General features: G+C 37.0%; 1 protein-coding gene across 1 annotated transcript in view; it reads left to right on the top strand.

Annotated features, from left to right (window-relative positions):
• tgfbr1b (transforming growth factor, beta receptor 1 b) overlaps positions 1 to 18,280 on the top strand; it is a 90,947-nt gene that overhangs the window by 64,438 nt on the left and 8,229 nt on the right. Inside the window, exons 3-8 of the mRNA XM_039753503.1 lie at positions 4,020 to 4,262; positions 9,003 to 9,233; positions 9,337 to 9,504; positions 14,879 to 15,035; positions 15,214 to 15,338; positions 15,991 to 16,121. Of these exons, the coding sequence (XP_039609437.1) occupies positions 4,020 to 4,262; positions 9,003 to 9,233; positions 9,337 to 9,504; positions 14,879 to 15,035; positions 15,214 to 15,338; positions 15,991 to 16,121 (1,055 nt within the window). The remainder of the gene's footprint in view (positions 1 to 4,019; positions 4,263 to 9,002; positions 9,234 to 9,336; positions 9,505 to 14,878; positions 15,036 to 15,213; positions 15,339 to 15,990; positions 16,122 to 18,280) is intronic.

Genomic DNA, 18,280 nt, shown 5'->3' with positions numbered 1-18,280 from the left:
AGCTACCCACCATCTCCAGTGTAGATTGTTGAAATAATCCTTCACTAGTATAACTTTCTTCATCAATGAAATTTTACTGCATACAGTTTGTGACTTTTCCTGTTTGTTACTTGCCTAAAATCAGTACACATTCCTTCCACTATATTTTATTTTAAACTTTGTATTGCAGTAGCACTTTCTTTTGGCACTTTTAGAGCATACAGTGGTGTGAAAAACTATTTGCCCCCTTCATGATTTCTTATTCTTTTGCATGTTTGTAACACAAAATGTTTCTGATCATCAAACACTTAACCATTAGTCAAATATAACACAAGTAAACACAAAATGCAGTTTTTAAATGATGGTTTTTATTATTTAGGGAGAAAAAAAATCCAAACCTACATGGCCCTATGTGAAAAAATAATTGCCCCCTTGTTAAAAAATAACCTAACTGTGGTGTATCACACCTGAGTTCAATTTCCGTAGCCACCCCCAGGCCTGATTACTGCCACACCTGTTTCAATCAAGAAATCACTTAAATAGGAGCTGCCTGACACAGAGAAGTAGACCAAAAGCACCTCAAAAGCTAGACATCATGCCAAGATCCAAAGAAATTCAGGAACAAATGAGAATAGAAGTAATTGAGATCTATCAGTCTGGTAAAGGTTATAAAGCCATTTCTAAAGCTTTGGGACTCCAGCGAACCACAGTGAGAGCCATTATCCACAAATGGCAAAAACATGGAACAGTGGTGAACCTTCCCAGGAGTGGCCGGCCGACCAAAATTACCCCAAGAGCGCAGAGATGACTCATCTGAGAGGTCACAAAAGACCCCAGGACAACGTCTAAAGAACTGCAGGCCTCACTTGCCTCAATTAAGGTCAGTGTTCACGACTCCACCATAAGAAAGAGACTGGGCAAAAACGGCCTGCATGGCAGATTTCCAAGACGCAAACCACTGTTAAGCAAAAAGAACATTAGGGCTCGTCTCAATTTTGCTAAGAAACATCTCAATGATTGCCAAGACTTTTGGGAAAATACCTTGTGGACTGATGAGACAAAAGTTGAACTTTTTGGAAGGCAAATGTCCCGTTACATCTGGCGTAAAAGGAACACAGCATTTCAGAAAAAGAACATCATACCAACAGTAAAATATGGTGGTGGTAGTGTGATGGTCTGGGGTTGTTTTGCTGCTTCAGGACCTGGAAGGCTTGCTGTGATAGATGGAACCATGAATTCTACTGTCTACTAAAAATCCTGAAGGAGAATGTCCGCCATCTGTTCGTCAACTCAAGCTGAAGCAATCTTGGGTGCTGCAACAGGACAATGACCCAAAACACACCAGCAAATCCACCTCTGAATGGCTGAAGAAAAACAAAATTAAGACTTTGGAGTGGCCTAGTCAAAGTCCTGACCTGAATCCAATTGAGATGCTATGGCATGACCTTAAAAAGGCGGTTCATGCTAGAAAACCCTCAAATAAAGCTGAATTACAACAATTCTGCAAAGATGAGTGGGCCAAAATTCCTCCAGAGCGCTGTAAAAGACTCATTGCAAGTTATCGCAAACGCTTGATTGCAGTTATTGCTGCTAAGGGTGGCCCAACCAGTTATTAGGTTCAGGGGGCAATTACTTTTCACACAGGGCCATGTAGGTTTGGATTTTTTTCTCCCTAAATAATAAAAACCATTTTAAAAACTGCATTTTGTGTTTACTTGTGTTATATTTGACTAATGGTTAAATGTGTTTGATGATCAGAAACATTTTGTGTGACAAACATGCAAAAGAATAAGAAATCAGGAAGGGGGCAAATAGTTTTTCACACCACTGTATAACGCAGAGAACTAAATTTATGTGCCTGCAAAATAATAAGGCAGACACCATTTCTGTACAGTTAAGCTCTGGCGGGTGGTTTATTCTGGTGGATAAGTACACTTTTGGAAGACTTTTTGCTTTCTTTCCCCCACTTCACTAAGTTGTTTCCCATTCTGAACTGCCATGCTTGTGAACTAATTACTTAACCTGCCTCTAATGTGTTAAAGACCAAAGAGACTCTGTAGATTTTCCAGCAAACTAAAATGTGTTGCCTTTAGCTGTAAATGAATTTGAAAGAACATGCAAGGTGTGTGTTTTTAGGTTTGTTTGTTTGTTGATGGTTCTCCCTTAATGTTTTTAGTGCCATGATATAAGAGCAGAGTTGGGAGGGGTTTTGGTTTTCAGTGCTTTGACAGGGCTGGAGGTCGGCAGAGTGAAACAATTTCTACTGCATTCTTCATTTGTATAAAGAACATTCTCAATGCAGTGCCATACATGTAATTTAACATAATATTAATACATATTGACAAATTAAAAAAAAAAAGCATAAATTGCGCTGTGGCTATATTTTTTTTTTTTCTTTCGGTAATGTCACCAAATTTCAATTAAATCTGTCAAGGCATTTTTGAGATTTTTAGAGTGTTTAGTTTTTCTGTGAAGAGAACGGTGTTACCTTTTAAATATTGATATATCAAAAAGTTTTCTTAGCAGATACCTGCTGACCTAGATTCACCACTCTGCCACCAAATATCAGTTTTTTTAACTAAAGAAAAAATAGTATTTTTGTTGAGTGAATGAGTCAGTCAGTCAGTCAACGGCATTATATAGATTGTGATTGTACCTAGTAGCTAAGTATATGAGCATGACAACTGTGATGTTCGCTGCTCCTTTCCCTTTGCTCCAAACTAGTTGAAAAAATACAGTAGTATTTACTATAGTATTTACTATATACAGTTACAAATTCTACTAATTAAGTTCACTCCATAAGTGAACCATTGTAGTATTCTTATAAGAAAAGTGATTTTATGTTCAGAAACCTTGTCAGAAAATTTTGGGAAAGCCTCAGAAATCCTGATTCACAGAGTAAAAACTGAAGGGTTTCTATCATATTTTTATATTAATTGTTATATATTGAAAAAGGACTGAATTCTCTGAAACCATCCGTCATTCTTTCTATCATTATTTTAGTTGAAGGCATATTGAATTCATCCTCGGGTATTTTCAGCTGTTAACTTTATGTATGTGTTGAAGTGTCTGGAAATTATTAGCATGACCAAACTCTCTGAGATGATTAAGTAGCAAAGAGACAAGGTTAGGTCAAGCAGTGGGTTAAAATAGTGGGAGAGCAAAACAAAATGTAGTAACTAGAATCGAAAGGGAAAGGCAAAATTTGAAAGCCAAAGACAGTATCATACCGTTAGCTAGGCCCTAAGAATTTTTTTTTTTTTAAATCTACTAAGAGATAAAACAGTATTCATTTGTTGCCTTGTTTGTATTTCCACATCATGTGATGTCAGCAGCCTTATAATCACAGTCATATGATGAGATTCAAGATGGTGTCATGTAACAAAAAGAAAATATAATGATAAGTAATACCAACTTTGTAATTATAAAACCAAATGTAAAAGTAATATCAGAAATGAGATCTTCATGTATTAAACCCCAAGCAGACAAAATGTATGTATAAACAGGCTTAATAAGACCTCTCAATGATGTGGCTAAATCAGTAATTGACATAAAGGACACAAAAAACAGGGGAGTGTAGAAGTAACTTGAGTTTTTGAATGAATAAATTACTGAATTATTTTACATCTACTATTAATGCCTGTCTTTATTAAATTTGTCATGAAAAATTGATATTTGGATTCTTTCTTTAGTATGCACGTTCCCAGTCTGAGTGTGGTGTTTTTCCCTTTTGGGTTTCCTGGTTTATTTGGTCAAAAAGTTTTGCTTTTTTTTTTTCTCTCTACATTTGCCAAGCTGTCTATTGTGGGTTAATTTTTTAGTGTATTTGTTTACACATTTACACACCAGTTCAAGGTTGTTTCTTGCCTTGTTTTACACCAGCTGTTGCCTGAATAAGCTCTCCCTCTTTGACCTTTAACTGCATTAAGTGGACTTGAGAATGTAATGTTATTTTGTTATATTGTTTATTGTTTGTTTTAATGTTTTGTTTGTAAATTTGAAAATAAATTTTATATCGGTGATATAATTTTTTTTTTTAGTCTCCACTCCAGATCCTAGTGCAAATAACCTGGGACCAGTAGCCCTGGCTGCAGTAATTGCAGTACCAGTTTGTGTTGTATGTATTCTGCTGATGATGGTAATGTACATCTGCCATAGCCGTTCAGTCCTTCATCACCGTGTCCCTAATGAAGAGGATCCTACACTAAATCGTCCTTTTATATCTGAGAGTACTACCCTGAAAGATTTAATTTATGACATGACCACTTCAGGATCAGGATCAGGTGAGATGTGAGCTTTTCTATTACTGTTTATTTATTTTTTTTATGATGTTTTAAAAAAAACTGCAGTATATTTAATCTCTACCCTGATTAATTAATTGTGTATTAGTCTATTTAAAATAAAATCTGATTACATAAACCATGTACAGCCCTCATTCTTTTTTATTTTATTGTTTTCTTAACATAAGTCTGTCATAGCTTGTGATTTTGATGCAATATAAACTTTATTTTTCCACTCTCTCAGCTCCAGAGTCCTATGTTTGAGATTTTTCTATTTCCTGATGATGTGCATGTTAGATTTACTGGCAACTCTAAATCGGCCTAGTTTAGATAACAATGTGTGTGCACATGAGCCTACCTTAGAATAGATTGCCACCCAAACCAAGTTTAATCACTACTGTGGTCGAAATTTAACATCTTATCTTATTAAAGAAAGAAACCTCCTAAACCGGGCCATTCAGTAATCAGGCTGTAGAAAAGCTGTTCATTGCATCTTTTAATGACACCTTGGCAAAATGCCTTGGAGGGAGCATTCTTTAAAAGCAGTCTGTTACAGCATGGTTAGAATGGTCAGAGAAACGAATGATAGAGGTTAATTTTATAAACTGTTGAATTTACATACAGTGTCAATCAATGCATACATTTTACTCTGGTTGGTTCATTGATTTACACCCAAATGATTTATATAAAATAAAAGTCATATTATATTCTGGTTCTTCTTATACCTTTTGAGATGAGACGCCGCCTTTGAAATTTCTGTGCATATAACAACTGTCCATTCTACTTTATAGGACATCTGCTGATTTCTTAGTCATCTCTTAGTCACCCTTCAGTACATTTTGTATATTACATCAACCTTTCTTCTGGTACATTCTTTATTTACTTGACCATCTCATTACTTTTCCTAAACCAATTCTTATATTTCAGTGTACATTTTGTTGTTCACTTGACATTTATTTTTTTTCCCACATTTATTAACCCTTTATGTTATTTCTTTAAGATGAATTCTATGCAACCATAAAATTATTCTTCCACACTACCCTGCACCCAAAAGCAAAGACTCTTGGCCTGAACCGGATAAGTGGGTTAGAAAATGGGTAGATGGGTATTTTCCTTTATTGAGCCCCTACTATAAAGTAATTGGTATTGTATTTTGAGCGGTCATCCTCCAGGGTCAGCACTATATTGTACCACTTCTGCAATCTGTACGTACCACTGTTCATTTTAGTATACACCCCTAGTAAGTTTGTACACTGTGAGGCATGAAATTTAGTGATTCCTTCTTAGAAACAGCAAATCTACATCATATTTGTTGGGCAGCAGTGTTGGACAACAGTTCTGAGGTCCTTGCACATATTTTTCATGGGATTAAATTTTAAGGTGTAAATGGGCCACACAAAGACTCCTATTGTTTGAAGTACACAATGTGTAGCATTTCTCTGGCTGTGTTGCTCATTGTCTTGTTAAAGCACAGCAGTCTATTAGTTTGGTTTTTTTCAGGATTTTATTTAGTGTTTCTGTGTATTGTATTGCTTGGCTATCCTTCAGTGTAGGCTATGTTACAAGCTGCACTGCTGCACATCAACCTCATAGCATGATGCTTTTGAAATGATATTGATATCCTTTGAATTCACCTTCTTAGAATGGTTGACCTTTTTTGCTGAAGTTTGGTTATCTCTTTCTCTTAGTGTCTGCCATACTATGATAGCATAATGGAGAAAGTAGGAATCACAGATGTTTAGCAGGTCATCCATTTGATAGATTTCTTTCTCCCTGCAAAGATGGTTTCCAAATTTACAGTGGGGAAAATAAATATTGAACGTGTCAACATTTTCTGTAAATTATTTCCAATGAGGCTGTTCACATGAAATTCTCACCAGACATTGGTATTAACTCAAGAAGTCCACAAATATAAAAAAATCACATTAAAGGCTGTAAATAAATGTATGTATGATAAAGTGGAATGACACAGGGAAAGAGTATTGAACACAGTAATTTAATACTTAGCGGAGAAGCCTTTTCTTGCAATGACAGCTTCAGGACGCTTCCTATATGAAGAAACCCATCGTCTGTAGTGCTCAGGTGTGATTTTTTTTTTTTGGGGACTCATTCTTCTGAAGTGATTGTCTTTAAATCTTGAAGATTCCAGGGGGCCCTATTGTGAACCCTGGTGTTTAGATCCTTCCAAAAATTTTCATTTAGATTTTTGTCAGGTGATTGACTTGGGCCATTCTGACAGCTTGAGGCTCCGAATAACATATATTGAATGCCAAACAAAAAACTGAGTGAAGGAAATGAAGCTTACAAAGCTAAAACAGAAACCATACTCGTAGTAACATGAAAGATGTCTGGAGTGGTTTGGGAATTATTCCTGGAATCAAGCAATCCAGGGCTCAAGTTGTAAAAGGGGATGTGGACAAAACTAATGCCTTGAACCAATTTTCAAACTTTTGTTTTCCCCTTCCACTGCCACCTTGCTCCAATGACCAGACTTTCTACGTCATCTATACTGCATCAACAACTCCACTCCTCCCACATAAGCTGAAATGGGCAGTTATGAGACATCTGACTATCAGTAAAAGGGTGTGATTTTTATTTTTATATATTTTTTTTTAATTAAAAAAAATAATAATAAAAGTAATATATCTTGCCTTCATCTCTTTGAATCAGTAACCACACAGGAGGAAACTTGCTCATTGTGTCATTTATTTATTTTTAGCAAATGCTGAAGAGAGAATCCTGTTAAAGCAGTCTACTAAGGGACAGTGTACTGGGCAGAGGTGGTCAGCAAATGGTCACAGAATAAAGCACAATAAAGGCAGAGACTTTTTTTTTTTTTAATGAAATTATGCAGCCCTACTCTGAACTAAGAGAAGGTATTTTAGAGAAAAGAAATTATAACTGCTTTGGCTCAAAGTTTCACTTAGAAGTGTTTAATTGTACTTAAAAACTGCATGAGACTTCAAAGACAATCTTTAAAATCTGTGTTTTTTTGTTTTTTTGTTTTTTGTTTTTTTAAAAACATCAACATTCGAAAGAGCTGCTGTGACACACTTTTTTTGAACCCTGGGTTTATTGCAGTCTGTGGAGAATCAGTTTATGGAGTGAAAACTTGTTAATTTATTTGGAAAATACACTTTGTGAGAAATGCACAAGCATTATTATTTTGAATTGAATCAAATCAGTGTCAGATACAAATTGAGAATGTAATTGATTTGACAAGTCACGATTGATTCACTTAATTGATGTTCATTACTTTTACTAATACAGTACTATTCTAATGTAGTATTTAAACAATATTTTATACGGTTTCAGAACTTTTGACATTTCTTTAAAAACTGATGGCAATGCATATTGAATTGTAGAAAACTGAAAAAAGAAATGCTGTTGACTTGTATTGTTATTTTGAAGAGTCCTGCAGCATTACTATGCTACACAAGTACTGTGTTACTTGTCAGATTGACATTTTATTTAACCTGACATGGAAATAAATACATTAACCAAAATATCAAATTAAAGTACCTTGATAATGCTAATAAACATAAACAAGTCAGCAATGAACTACATATAACCTACCCTCCTCTGTTGACTGTCAGGCCATTAATGGACCATTATATACCTTTGATACTAGATTAATGTGAGAAGCAGTTTTTCATTATGTGGTGCTTGATTTCATTAAGAATCCACATTATATTTTCTAAAAAAAAAAAAAAATTAGATTTTTTAGAATAGTTTTCTAAAATTTCTAAATTTCTAGAAGTGAATGTTGTTATTCAAAGTGAATTTATTTCATTTGAGAAAAAAGTGATAGTTCTAATTTTATGTGTTTAAAAAAATTACATTACAATTCATTTGTTTTTTTTTTTTCAAATTACTGTAATTGCTCTAGTTTTTTTTGAATGTGAGGTTAATTTAACTGTAGACACCTACAAGGAAACATTTCTATTTATTAGAGGCAGGTGCATCTAAAAGTATATTGGCTTATAATAGTGTTGTGAAATTAATCATATAATTTCAGTATTTGATTATTGAATTTGACAGTTTAATGCACTTATTATACTTAAAGGTATTTTTGTATATGTCATCAGTTAGAGGTTATGGAATAATTTTAAAATAGTGTATTGCGTTTAATTAGTGAATGCTTTCCAATAAGTAATTTTGCTTTGGTTAAAATATCTACTAAATCAGTAAATGCACAAAGTTATAACTGTCTAATCTCCCCCAGACTGCATGCATTGTGAATTGAACTCTGTTTTCATGCATGTTGGAGATTTTTTATTTTAAGCATTTTATCCTAGTAGTTATTTCTTTCCTAGTAAGTTTACAGTTGTAAAGAGTAAGATTATTCTGCAACAGTAAATAATCATGTTGTCATATGGAAGTAATTGCTAAATAGTATGAAACTTGAAATATGCAAGTACAAGTAATTTAAATTAGCATGTTTTAGACACGGAAGAGATCTACATTGCAGGAGTTGTAATAAAAAGTTTACAAAAGTGGTAAAGATTTACAATTGGGTATTGGTTCCCTTTTGAGAAAATATAATTCAAAACCATCGTCGTTTTTACTTTCATATTCATTTCCTCTTCATTTTAACCCAACTTTGCCTTCTTACACTCAGATGATCAAAGTCCATTGTCATTTCTCATGATTATGAGCACAGGGAAAAAAAAATAATGGGAAGTGTCATTTTAAATAAATTTTAATGCAGCAAAGGCATGTTTTAGAAAGTTTTTTTTTTAGGTCTCCCCCTGTTAGTTCAAAGGACAATAGCAAGAACAATTATATTACAGGAGAGCATTGGAAAAGGACGTTTTGGGGAAGTTTGGCGAGGCAAATGGAGGGGAGAAGAAGTTGCTGTCAAAATCTTTTCTTCTCGTGAAGAACGTTCTTGGTTTCGTGAAGCAGAGATTTACCAGACAGTAATGCTGCGTCATGAAAACATCCTGGGTTTCATTGCAGCAGATAATAAAGGTGTGATTACATTTTTTTTAATGCTGTCATTCATCTGCTTATGCAAAAAAACATAGCCTGGTAATCTTGAATTCTAATTCTGATCCTAATTTTGCTTTCACAGACAATGGAACTTGGACTCAGCTCTGGCTTGTATCCGATTATCATGAACACGGATCACTTTTTGATTACTTAAATAGGTATACTGTCACAGTTGAGGGGATGATTAAACTGTCCCTTTCAACAGCTAGTGGGTTAGCCCATCTTCATATGGAGATTGTAGGAACTCAGGGTAAGTATTTTTACTATTTGAAATTCCGGTTTTTTTTTAGCAATACAAGTGAAAATTAGTTATTTAAAATAATAATCAGGAAAGAATCCTTGTCTATTTAGAGGGAGGATTTTCTGTTTTTTCTTCATCTTGCAGCAGTATGTGGTGTATGTGATATACAGTATCTGTCCACTTAGGAAAAGTATTCTGTATGGTCTGAACAATCACATACTTACTTCACAGACAGAATGCCGATTTTCAGAGGGCTCACATTTGGTTGGACAATTAACACTAGAATTAACAGAGCCTATGAAAAAACTTGTAGGTCCGTCCCACCTTTAAATCACTTCTCACCTCTCGGTCTGCGTCTTTTTTGTCCTTTAAATGTGTTGATAAGCAACAAGCAGTCTGCTGTCACATCCCCCACCGATGCACATTTTTCTCAGCTCAAGTCTGTTTACCTGTGTGTCAGTTGCTTGGAGTTGTATAGAGTGAGAAGTCAAGCAAAATTACACCTTTTATAAATACTATATCGTTATTTGGAACACATGCATTTCAGGTGTGCTCCGTGTCTACAACGATCTATGTCAGGGGTGCCCACACTTTTTCGGCTTGCGACCTACTTTTACTTTTATATATATATATATATATATATATATATATATATATATATATATATATATATATATATATATATATATATATATTCTGCTCAAAAGAATTAAAGGAACACTTTTTAATCAATGAAACTTATGGGATATTAATCTGGTCAGTTAAGTAGCAGAGGGGGTTGTTAATCAGTTTCAGCTGCTGTGGTGTTAATGAAATTAACAACAGATGCACTAGAGGGGCAACAATGAGATGACCCCCAAAACAGGAATGGTTTAACAGGTGGAGGCCACTGACATTTTTCCCTCCTCATCTTTTCTGACTGTTTCTTCACTAGTTTTGCATTTGGCTACACTCAGTGTCACTACTGGTAGCATGAGGCGATATCTGGACCCTACAGAGGTTGCACAGGTAATCCAACTTCTCCAGGATGGCACATCAATACGTGTCATTGCCAGAAGGTTTGCTGTGTCTCCCTGCACAGTCTCAAGGGCATGGAGGAGATTCTAGGAGACAAGCAGTTACTCTAGGAGAGCTGGAGAGGGCCATAGAAGGTCCATAACCCATCAGCAGGACCAGTATCTGCTCCTTTGGGCAAGGAGGAACAGGATGAGCACTGCCAGAGCCCTACAAAATGACCTCCAGCAGGCCACTGGTGTGAATATCTCTGACCAAACAACCAGAAAGACTTCATGAGGGTGACCCAAGGGCCCCATGTCCTCTAATGGGCCCTGAGCTCACTGCCCAGCAGCATGCAGCTCGATTGGCATTCGCCATAGAATACCAGAATTGGCAGATGCACCACTGGTGCCCTGTGCTTTTTACAGATGAGAGCAGGTTCACCCTGAGCACGTGACAGAAGTGAAATGGTCTGGAGAAGCCATGGAGAACATTATGCTGCCTGTAACATCCTTTAAGCATGAGCAGTTTGGTGGTGGGTTAATGATTGTCTGGGGAGGCATATCCATTGAGGGTCACACAGACCGCTACAGGCTTGACAAAGGCACCTTGGCTGCCATTAGGTATCAGGATGAAATCCTTGGACCCATTGTCAGACCTAATGCTGGTACAGTGGCTCCTGGTGCACGACAATTCCTGGCCTCATGTGGTGAGAGTATGCAGGCAGTTCCTGGAGGATGAAGGAATTGATACCATTGACTGGCCACCACACTTTCCTGACCTAAATCCAATAGAACACCTCTGGGACATTATGTTTTGGTCCATCCAATGCCACCAGGTTGCACCTCAGACTGTCCAGGAGCTCAGTGATGCCCTGGTCCAGATCTGGGAGGAGATCCCCCACAACACCATCTGTCATCTCATTAGAAGCATGCACCGATGTTGTCAGGCATGTATACAAGAACACAGGGGCCATACAAAGTGCTGCGTACAATTTTGAGTTGCTGCAATTCAATTTTGGCAAAATGGACTAACCTGCCACATAATTTTTTCGCTTTGATTTTTGGGGCGTCTTTGAATTCAGGGCTCTGTAGGTTGATCATTTTCATTTCCATCAAATGATGTGGCATCCTTTCGTTCCTAACACATTACCCAGTCTATATCAGTATAGATATCCAGGAGGATTTCTTTTTCCCATTGAGATCTGGGGGGTATTCCAGAAAGCTTGGTTAACTTACCATTTGGTAAATCATAACCTCTGGGTTGATTTACCCCAAACCCGCATACCATGAGTATGTCGGTTCTAAAACACCTGAGAAGAGTAAGTTCAATCAACCTCCTACTGGTTACCCAGAGTTAATGCGCGTGCACCGTGCATACATAAAGACGTTTTCAATGGATCGCCGATTTCACGAGTCAAAACGGAAGATCAAGGAGAAAAAAAGCGAGCGGCATATTTCACAGAGGTGGAGTTGGAGGTGTTAATGCAGGCGCTTGAAGAATTCAAGCCTATCATAATGAAAAAAAGTAATACGGCTGCATCGGCTAAAGAAAGAGAGTTGGCTTGGCAAAAAATAACGGACAGAGTAAATGCGTGAGTGTATTAAATTGCAAAATTGACATCGCCTCCCTTTTATTATACTGTAAAATAATGAAACACCCCTTCCGCACCCTTTTCACTGTTAAATCACTTTGAATGCATTCACTTTTCCTGTCATTCATTTCTTTAGGTTAAAATAACAATGTGTATTGACTAGGAATATATGGTTTCTTATTTAATAAGGTGTAATCTGTCTGGATGCAGAAGAACTTTGAGCCAAGTCAAAATGAAACATAAAAACATACTGCAAAAAGGTAATAGTTAATTACACGATCACTGAACTATTGATTAAACACGATTTAGTATATTCTGTCTGTCATGTAGCTAATAGAAAGCAAGCTGAAGCCCGCCTAACTGGCGGGGCCCACCACCACCTCCCTCACCCCATCTGAGGAGCTGGCTCTGTCCCTTAATAAAGGGCGACCAGTGGTTGCTGGCATTCCAGGGGCACTGTCACACACACCATGCACCACAAGTAGCATGGTGAAATGTAAGTTTACCACTATGATTTGTTTTCATTATATGACTTAATAAATTACTATCTCTGTCACTTAAAGGCTTCTTCAACATGCTTAATGTTTTTATGCAGGCTGACTTTATTGAACTTTATTGAACACAAAATTCAGTTCTTACCTGCACATTGATACTATGAATAGATTTCCTATTAACATAGTCTCCCTCATTCATTGAAGGAGCTTTAATAGGAATGTGGGTGCCGTCAATGCACCCAATTACATTTGGAAACCCTGAAATAGAAAGTCATATAGGGAAGTATCAAGTGTGTGTGCAGGATGAATACATCTATAGATATAAATAGTATGACTACATATTAAATATGCGTCATGAATTTTACTACAAAGGACAAACCTGCCACTCTGTGGAATTCCTCTTTAATTACACGCAGAGGTTTATGGCCAGGGAACTGTACAAACGTGTGTAAGAAGTGTTTCAGTGCCAGACATACTGTGCGAACGGCTCTACACACAGTTGCCTTTCCCACATGCTCTGCATCGCCCACATTATACAAAAATGCCCTGAGGCAAAACGAAGTGCTATGCACAGAATGTTTTCTGTGCTAAGCGCAGACCCGCGGTTTGTGACATGTGCAATATGCGGTGCCAAGAGATGGGTCAAGTAAATTAACGATTCTTTTGAAAACCGATAACGCTCTTTTAAAAAATCATTTGGAAATAAAAAGACATCAATACGCGGTCTTATTACTCTCTCCCGGAGGAAAAAACCTTGGATAATTTGTGCTTCCATGTCCACAGGATCGTCATCAAAAGGGCACGCCATGCTCAGTAACCTTCTGAAACAAACTTACCCTGGAACATAACCTGCTCGGTGGCAGGTTATCTTCAGAGAGTAAGCTGCTATGGTTACATACATACCCAGAAAGTTACCTCCGCTTTTGGAACCGAAAGTTGAGGTTATCCACTAACTTACCCTTAAACTTACCCGGGTATGTCACATAACCTGCTTTCTGGAATATCCCCCTGATGTGTTTTCAAAGTGTTCCTTTAATTTTTTTGAGCAGTATATATATATATATATATATATATATATATATATATATATATATATATATATATATATATATACACACACACACACACACACACACACACACACACACTCACACTCAATGCCTTTTCTTCGGGCCGCCTCAACAATCTCTGCTCCTGCCTCGTCCTCCTTCTACCCGACTCCAGCCCTGAATGAAGGGAGACGGCCCCTTTTATCCATGACCCGGATGAGCTCCAGGTGTTTCCGACACTCCCCCGTTGGCCACGCCCCAGTGTGGCGGAAGTGCCGGCTGTTATCCCGGCAGCTCTCCAGGTGTCCTTTTAATTCTTCCCCCCAGCTCTTCCTGGTGTGGCGGAAGTGCTGAGGTAACAGGGCCCCAAGGCATTGGGGCGCCTCCTGGCGGTGACCACGGGCCCCTACGGGGTGGGGCTTCCATGCCCTCAACCCGTGGCCCCCAAAGTAACCAGGATGTTGCTGGTTAAATATAAAATATATGGTGGTCCAGATCTAATTAAGCAATTTTCATTGCGCTGTAACTTCTTATTATTATTTTCACCCAAAAAGTCCTGGACCATCAAAGTGTGCGAATGGACAACATGAAGAATTGTCTTCGCGCCGAACTGAAATCATCCCCGCATAAATCAAAGTCATCCAGACAATCTGGATGTGCATTATTAGATCTGGACCACCCTGTATATGTATACACACATACAAAAACTTTTTTTTAATATAAAGTATGTTGTTTTTGAAATGAGTGACTTTAATAATGATATTTCATGAACTTGCAAATTTATAATTCAGTTTTTATTAATGAACACCCATCAAACATAAAACTGATTTAATTTAGGCCTTGGTTTATGCAATCACATAACAAATAAGCAGAAATAAATGGGGGAGAGGAGGGGGTTCAAGATTAAGACAGATAATTATATGTAGTATTTATATTTCAGTTACTGAATAGAAAATATCCATGAATTAGTATGTGCATGTGGCAAGATAAATAAGAACCAGGATGGTGATATCATTCTTCATGAATACAATGTGAAATATCCTCAAGTGTATAAAATTCCCCCTTTGTTGTTATACTGTGAGAAAGTACAAATTCAGTTCAAGTCCTGAACAAAGCATTTTAATGTCAATTTAGTTGCTTTCATTATTGTCTTAGTCATTTCTAAGAGCAGTAGTGTACTAAATAGCACTAGCAAAATATTCTTTTCATTATTTAATTATTCAATTATTTATTTTACTTTCTCTATACAGGCAAACCTGCCATTGCCCACAGAGATTTGAAGTCAAAGAACATTTTAGTGAAAAAGAATGGTACATGCTGTATAGCTGATCTAGGCTTGGCAGTAAGGCACGACTCGGCAACAGACACAATTGATATTGCTCCCAATCACAGAGTAGGAACTAAAAGGTAAAGCTGGAAATTTCTATGTTAGCTGTGTCTATTTAAGCACCAATGCAATATTTCATAAGAATATCTGGAGGAAAAAAATCTGGAAAAATAAAATACTATTGTACATTGTTTAAGTGCTAATTGAATAATTAAATATAAATGTAAAGTAATTCTTGGGCAATCTTTTGATTTCTAGGTATATGGCTCCAGAAGTCTTGGATGATTCTATAAATATGAAACATTTTGAATCTTTTAAAAGAGCGGACATTTATGCCATGGGTTTGGTTTTCTGGGAAATTGCACGAAGGTGTTCTATAGGGGGTGAGTCAACCGCTAAATACTATTTTTTTTTTTTTCTTCAAACCCCCCACCCCATTTAAAGAAGTGTATTTGTAATGGTGCTTATATTTCACTTTTATTCCAGAAACATATTTAATACTTGTCTTGATCAGTAGTTTTAAATGGTGGGATGGTATGGTCATGTATTTGGTATGCAATGAGTAACTTTTGCACCGTACTCTTGCTTGTTTGTGCCTGCATTGCCCTGACTCATCTTTGCACGTGACTATCGGTGGTCTTGGGTTCAAAGAGTATGGTAGCCACAGCCAACTTGGACCACCACACATACTTTGAAGTGAAGATGTTTCATTTTGAATATGATGATACTCCAAAAATATAGTTTTGTGTTTTTAAGTGTGTGGTGTTTTTTAATTTTGTATTTAAAAATATTGAATTTTAGTGTTTGCTAATGCTAGATGATCAGTTTAAATCATCTATATGACATTTGTGGATAGGGCATATCCTGAAATTTGCACGTAGTATTTAACCGGGTGATTTTGCAGCTTAAAGAGAAGAACATTCTGACTGGAATCAGCCATGCATGCAAGTGATTATTGGTGTATTTAATAATCTTGTTCTTGTCATTGTGTGTTTGCTTTCTTAAACACTATTTTTTTATGTATTTTCATTAAAGGCATTCACGAAGATTATCAGCTGCCGTATTATGACCTGGTTCCTTCAGATCCATCTGTAGAAGAAATGAGGAAGGTTGTGTGTGAACAGAAACTCAGGCCTAATATTCCAAATCGATGGCAGAGCTGTGAGGTATGGTATACCTTTTATGGCTTTTCCTTAATTTTATTTATCTATTTGTTTTGAAAGGGAAATTGTGGTTAATGATACTGGCTCTCATGTATTCTCTGAGTCTACCTCTGTTTTTGTTGGATTTCTCCGGTTTTCATTCAATTTACCAAAGAGTTGTGTGTTGGGTTAGTTGGTGACCCTTAATTAGCCCAAAATGATGGAGTGAGTGTGTGTATGTAAGTGTTCGCTCATGCGTGCACAGTTGGCAGTAGATTGTCCCTGACTTGTGTCCTTGTCCCTCTAAATTGTTTTTGAAAATGAGTGCACAGGTATTCCTACAGTCTATGGGGAGTGGATGACTCATTGACAAGTATCCTAATACATTTTAAAAATGAGTGTGCTGCCTTTTTGTGTTTTTTGTTTTTTTTTTTGTATTTTGTTAAAAATAAGCTAATATATAATTTTGTTTCTTTTGTTATAGTTAGCACATACAGGTGCCGGTCATAAAATTAGAATATCATGACAAAGTTGATTTATTTCAGTAATTCCATTCAAAAAGTGAAACTTGTATATTAGATTCATTCATTACACACAGACTGATGTATTTCAAATGTTTATTTCTTTTAATTTTGATGATAACTGACAACTAATGAAGGTCACAAATTCAGTATCTCGGAAAATTAGAATATTGTGAAAAGGTTCAATATTGAAGACACCTGGTGCCACACTCTAATCAGCTAATTAACTCAAAACAGCTTCAAAAGCCTTTAAATGGTCTCTCAGTCCAGTTCTGTAGGCTACGCAGTCATGGGGAAGACTGCTGACTTGACAGTTGTCCAAAAGACAACAATTGACACCTTGCACAAGGAGGGCAAGACACAAAAGGTCATTGCTAAAGAGGCTGGCTGTTCATAGAGCTCTGTGTCCAAGCACATTAATAGGGCAGCGAAGGGAAGGACAAGATGTGGTAGAAAAAGTGTACAAGCAATAGGGATAACCGCACCCTGGAGAGGATTGTGAAACAAAACCCATTCAAAACTGTGGGGGAGATTCACAAAGAATGGACTGCAGCTGGAGTCAGTGCTTCAAGAACCACCACGCACAGAAGTATGCAAAACATGAGTTTCACCTGTCACATTCCTTGTGTAAAGCCACTCTTGAACAAGAGACAGCGTCAGACGCGTCTCGCCTGGGCTAAAGACAAAACTGCTGCTGAGTGGTCCAAAGTTATGTTCTCTGATGAAAGTAAATTTTGCATTTCCTTTGGAAATCAAGGTCCCAGAGTCTGGAGGAAAAGAGGAGAGGCACAGAATCCATGTTGCTTGAGGTCCAGTGTAAAGTTTCCACAGTCAGTGATGGTTTGGGGTGCCATGTCATCTGATGGTGTTGGTCCATTGTGTTTTCTGAGGTCCAAGGTCAACGCAGCCGTCTACCAGGAAGTTTTAGAGCACTTCATGCTTCCTGCTGCTGACGAACTTTATGGAGATGCAGATTTCATTTTCCAACAGGACCTGGCACCTGCACAAAGTGCCAAAACTACCAGTACCTGGTTTAAGGACCATGGTATCCCTGTTCTTGATTGGCCAGCAAACTTGCCTGAAAATCTATGGGGTATTGTGAAGAGGAAGATGCAATATGCCAGACCCAGCAATTCAGAAGTGCTGAAGGCCACTATCAGAGCAACATGGGCTCTCGTAACACCTGAACAGTGCCACAGACTGATCGACTGCAGTAATCCAGGCGAAAGGAGCCCCAACTAAATATTGAGTGCTGTACATGCTCATACTTTTCATGTTCATACCTTTCAGTTGGCCAACATTTCTAAAAATCCATTTTTTGCATTGGTCTTAATTGATATTCTAATTTTCCAAGATACTGAATTTGGGACTTTCATTAGTTGTCAGTTATAATCATCAAAATTAAAAGAAATAAACATTTGAAATACATCAGTCTGTGTGTAATGAATGAATCTAATATACAAGTTTCACTTTTTGAATGGAATTACTGAAATAAATCAACTTTGTCATGATATTCTAATTTTATGACCGGCACCTGTATACTCATAGAATAGCCCATCTCTGGATAAGCCAAACCTCAACTTTTTTATGAAAATATCATAAAATATATGTAACCCTCTGATACGCCAAGTGTGAAAGTTTAAAAAGTAATTGTGGAAAACC

Source organism: Polypterus senegalus, chromosome 5, assembly GCF_016835505.1.
Source record: "Polypterus senegalus isolate Bchr_013 chromosome 5, ASM1683550v1, whole genome shotgun sequence".
Classification (NCBI taxonomy): domain Eukaryota; kingdom Metazoa; phylum Chordata; class Cladistia; order Polypteriformes; family Polypteridae; genus Polypterus; species Polypterus senegalus.
This window is presented reverse-complemented; position numbering and strand designations above follow the sequence as displayed.